At 38.7% G+C, this 4,232-nt stretch overlaps 1 protein-coding gene across 5 annotated transcripts; it reads right to left on the bottom strand.

Annotated features, from left to right (window-relative positions):
* Positions 1-715: 715 nt before the first annotated feature.
* On the bottom strand, positions 716-4,134 carry LOC144525921 (uncharacterized). 5 transcript variants are annotated; one of them, XM_078262980.1, is made up of 5 exons: positions 4,034-4,134; positions 3,459-3,564; positions 3,215-3,395; positions 2,703-2,860; positions 716-2,606 (listed from the first exon to the last, which is right to left on the bottom strand). In XM_078262980.1, the coding sequence occupies exons 2-5, from the start codon at positions 3,459-3,461 to the stop codon at positions 1,827-1,829; spliced, it is 1,122 nt and encodes a 373-aa protein (XP_078119106.1). In that variant the 5' UTR covers positions 3,462-3,564; positions 4,034-4,134; the 3' UTR covers positions 716-1,826. The 5 variants fall into 5 exon arrangements, with proteins under 5 accessions (XP_078119106.1, XP_078119105.1, XP_078119108.1 ...); XM_078262979.1 differs by having other exon boundaries at positions 3,459-4,134; XM_078262982.1 differs by having other exon boundaries at positions 3,215-3,266; positions 3,459-4,134.
* Positions 4,135-4,232: the final 98 nt, after the last annotated feature.

Raw genomic sequence — 4,232 nt, 5'->3', positions numbered from 1 at the left:
ACCCTTCAGGGTACCCGTCTGCATTGCCTGAGTGAAAATACAAAGGACCTCGCTGTATGGTTGTTCTCGGGTGGAACAGGCATATTTCTCGAGGAAATACTTTCGGCCATCAGTAAACGAAAAAACGATAGCATACATTTAAAACAAATGTTTTTTTTTTTTTCAAACGATGGGTTGAAACGCTCAAAACCGTAGCTACAACCATAAACTGTATAATTTTTCATTTTTTCTGTTTTAACTGACAACATAATTTGATTTGCACCAGTAATCTTAAATCTTGTATAAGTTATTATGAATGATTGTTAAATGGTTTGTTAACTGAACCGCTGAATTTTACTTTAACAGAATTAGCTGGTGTAAATTAAAATGTGAATTTAGCTTATATATATATGTCAATGGAATTTAGTCACATGGACAGTATTCATGGGGTAATTTCAACTCTGTGGGAGACGCGGAAATGACATATGCTTCTAGAAATGTCAGTCTCTAATATTGGTGTGGTTCTGCTGATCCTTAAATCAAAATTAAGCAGGAATCAAACAAACAATCCATATTGGTGCAACAGAAACTCAGAGAGAACACTACCATCTGCTGTCAATAGTTGGAACTGTTAATATTTTCCTCCCATGTACAGACGGTTTACAGACCATATACTGGATGTACAGTCATTGTAACTTACAGACACCATTGAAAGAAGAAAACACATTGTCTACAGCAGATGTTGTCCATTTTTATTCAGCCAAGGACTCCTTACAGGATAGAGACCAGGGACCCCCTCATGTACTGTATATCCCTTGGAATAATTTGACTTTTTTTTTTTAACACTATTATAGTCTTATATTATGTGAAAGAACAACACAAGAAAAATAAAATAGAACGCTATTGGACATGTATTAAATATATTTGCGGATTCTGAGCGTTATAGATTTGTTAGATCAGAAAGTCATCCATTAACTATTTTAGATTTAAACATTTTAATATTTTTGTTGAACTATGAAGCTTTTTGTAAAAAAATTAAATAACCATAACTTGAATGAATCTAAAAAATTTAAAAAAATCACGGAACCCCTGGCAGAGTGCCAAGGAACCTTGGGGGTTCCCAGACCTCACTTTGAGAATCAAAACACACACACACTCTCTCTCTCTCTCTCTCTCTCTCCCTCACACACTCCCTCACACACACACACACACACACACACACACACACACACACACACACACAAAGTGAAAACAGATATTTAGTTTTTTATAGGAGCAGAACATCAAACAAATGCATCAAGCGTCATCTATTTGAGTTGGGTCATACAGCATCCACTACCTTGTGCTTACAGCTCAGAATGATCCGTAACACTTTTCGGGCTGAAAACTTACTCCCATGTTAAAAAACAATGTTAAATACTACAGACCAACTATCAATTAGTCTGAATTGTTTTGAAAGGCGTAATCCATTAGAAACTAGACATCTTGTGTTTGAAAAAGCAGAAAAGTCTCTCTGCTTTGATTTCTGTTATATGCTGTCCTTGGTAATGTAGTGTCCTAAGTCTTCCGATACCTATTTATCCTATACCCATTGTCTTTTACTAGCATCAACATGGATCGAAATTCTCTACATAGTTCTACTAAGCTAATACGTTACAACTGTCAGGACTTCTGTCTGGTGAATCATTTACAAGACCAATACTTGGCAGTATCTGTTTGCTACTGTTATCATTTACTGTTGAATGACTGATTTAAGTGTTCCAAGTCTTAAGAAGCATTCTAACCTACACTTACTGACTGAGATGTCTGTAATCAGGGAAAACAGTGGCAACCCTGTATCAAAAATGTCAAGCAGATAAAAGTGTCTCCTCTTCAATCTTAACCATGTTCCCAGGCTCTGTCTCTCTTTTGATCTCAGAAGCTTGAATAATAACCGGAGAGCTGTTTTCACCCATCCCCTCCAGCGGTGGGCCTTGCTGGATGCCGGGCTGCACCAACTGACTCCTGGACATTCGCCTCACGTGTTTCATCTCCTCCCATCTCTGTATCTTCCTTCCAATCTCAAACCCCTTGTTCCTTCTCTTCAGAAACCTCTGCCTCCAAGAGTAGTTTGTTTGTGAGGATGCCTGTTGGAGCATGGAGCAGCTGTGGAACTGCACTCTCTCCCCCGGTTTAGACATGGGCGGGACTTTATTGCATTGTTTCTGCACATCCTCCTCTACTGCTTTGAACACCAAGTCAGTGATATCTCGGCGAAGTCTCATTAGCACCATAGGGTCTTTAATCTGACGCATGTCGGCCAACATAACCTCTGCAAACTGGTTTAATATGTTGTGTTTGGATATGTTGTGTGCAGCTATTTGGGCAGGCTGATCAGTAGAACCCTCGTCGTTGTGGCGGTGGGGACAGCTCAGAGACATGACATCTGTAACTTGAGGCGGCGGGTTTGGAAAGTGCAGTGGAGCAGGGTTCAGGCTGGAGGCCGGGTGGGGTTCATCATCCAGATCTTGCCCCGTCACATCAGCATCCAGTGGGCTACCAAATGAGCTTCCCATCTCGTGGTCAATGCTTCCTTCAGTCTCCAACTCCTCGTCATCCTCATCCCGATCATCAAACTTCTCATCCTCCTGCAAAAAGATTATACGCAGAAACGTAAAAGTGTGCCATCAAGATCTGCAGGGAAGCATCTGCAGGCTTTTTTTCTGCATTCGTTTTCATCTTACCAGATATGAATCGCCTCGCCTGCGAACTATGTAAGGCCTCAAGAAATCAAGTTTCTCTCTAAGCATCTTTTGCTGGAAAGTGCTGACCCTTTCCGGATGCCATAGCACCCTCCCGTACTGAGTCCGGAGCGATCTGGATCTTCTCTCGACATCAGATACTGCAAGGTTAAAATATGCCTGAGTAAAATATGCGGAATAGTAACTGAACAGCAGTAATATAGTAGTAATGAAGAAGTAAGGATAAACCATAGTGTATACTACATTGTAAACAGGGTTCAAAATTAACTTTTTCGTTCACAAGCACCAGCATTTGGCTAGTAGATGGTGCTAATGTTGAACCCTGACTGTAAAAGTTATTTAACATCATGTTCGCCAATTCCATAAATACAAAAAATGAGTAAAGTTTAGCTGGGTTCATACCTCTGCTAACTCCCCGTGCTTGCGTATTGCTTCAGGTTTTCTATGCAGCACTAACTACACTGTATTTCTGTCTCGCCATTCATCTTCCTTACCAGGCTTTCCGATGGACAACGCGAACTCGGTCCATAGCTTGGTCTTCAAATCCTTGTCATAGTAAGAATCAACCGAGGAATTAAAAAGGCAGTCATGTTTGCGCCAGAAATCTATCAGCATGTTGTCCATTGTAGGGCCCCAGTGTGGGCCCCGTATCTGACCTCGAAAGTGTGTCATAGTCTGTGGAGAAAACTTTCGTTATCTATTATAATACAAGCTATATTTACACCAGTAGTCTCTTACCATGGTTGATGATGATAACGTCCCACTCCCAAGATAATCTCTTCTTCTTTAGTTTTGCTTTACGCCGGATGTAAATTTACGGACGCGATTACTGCCACCAACTGATCTGGAGTAATATAGCGATATGTAATATAGTTTATTAATATAAATATAATCAATATTTATATATTTTTTTTTACTATTAATATTTACCATTATTATACTGCTCTTAGCATATGCTGGGCTATAGCCAGGTATTTTTTTTATAATGATGTTATATGAATTAGAAAAATATATTTATAGTACATGATGGATTATTATTATTATTCAAACAATAATAACACTGTTTTTGAGTGTCCATTTAAATTATGTTGATAAAGCGGAAATGAATCTCCGCTCCATAATAATAATCAATAAGTAATCATGGATTTTTATCTTCGATCTTCATTTAAGTTTCATTTACAAAAAAAACTAAAACCACGGTATATTTTCCATGTTGGAAAAACATCTTAATAAATAAATAAACCACAAAATGTAGATATAATTTTAGCAAACACACGAGAACACTCTAAAAACATAAATTAGGTAGCAAATACCTTCATATAGTTCATACTTAGTACGTATTAATATACAAGATTATAATCATAGAAATATTTCATCATAAATACTACATCCTAACGTTAGTTCATGTCAAACATAGACAGTAAGTCTCTCTCGATGATTGATAGCTGCAAAGCCCTGCCTGCGTTGGCTCTCTTGCTCCACACAGCCTCCGCCATCTTGCCTGCCAGTCGC

The sequence above is a fragment of the Sander vitreus genome, chromosome 11 (genome assembly GCF_031162955.1).
Source record: "Sander vitreus isolate 19-12246 chromosome 11, sanVit1, whole genome shotgun sequence".
Classification (NCBI taxonomy): domain Eukaryota; kingdom Metazoa; phylum Chordata; class Actinopteri; order Perciformes; family Percidae; genus Sander; species Sander vitreus.
This window is presented reverse-complemented; position numbering and strand designations above follow the sequence as displayed.

Excerpts from the sequence above, each read along its gene's own strand:
- LOC144525921 (XM_078262979.1), bottom strand. Across the intron at positions 2,861-3,214 it reads GTTGTCCATCGGAAAGCCTG|TATCTGATGTCGAGAGAAGA; the intron begins GTAAGGAAGATG and ends TTAACCTTGCAG. Across the intron at positions 2,607-2,702 it reads GGCGAGGCGATTCATATCTG|GAGGATGAGAAGTTTGATGA; the intron begins GTAAGATGAAAA and ends ATCTTTTTGCAG.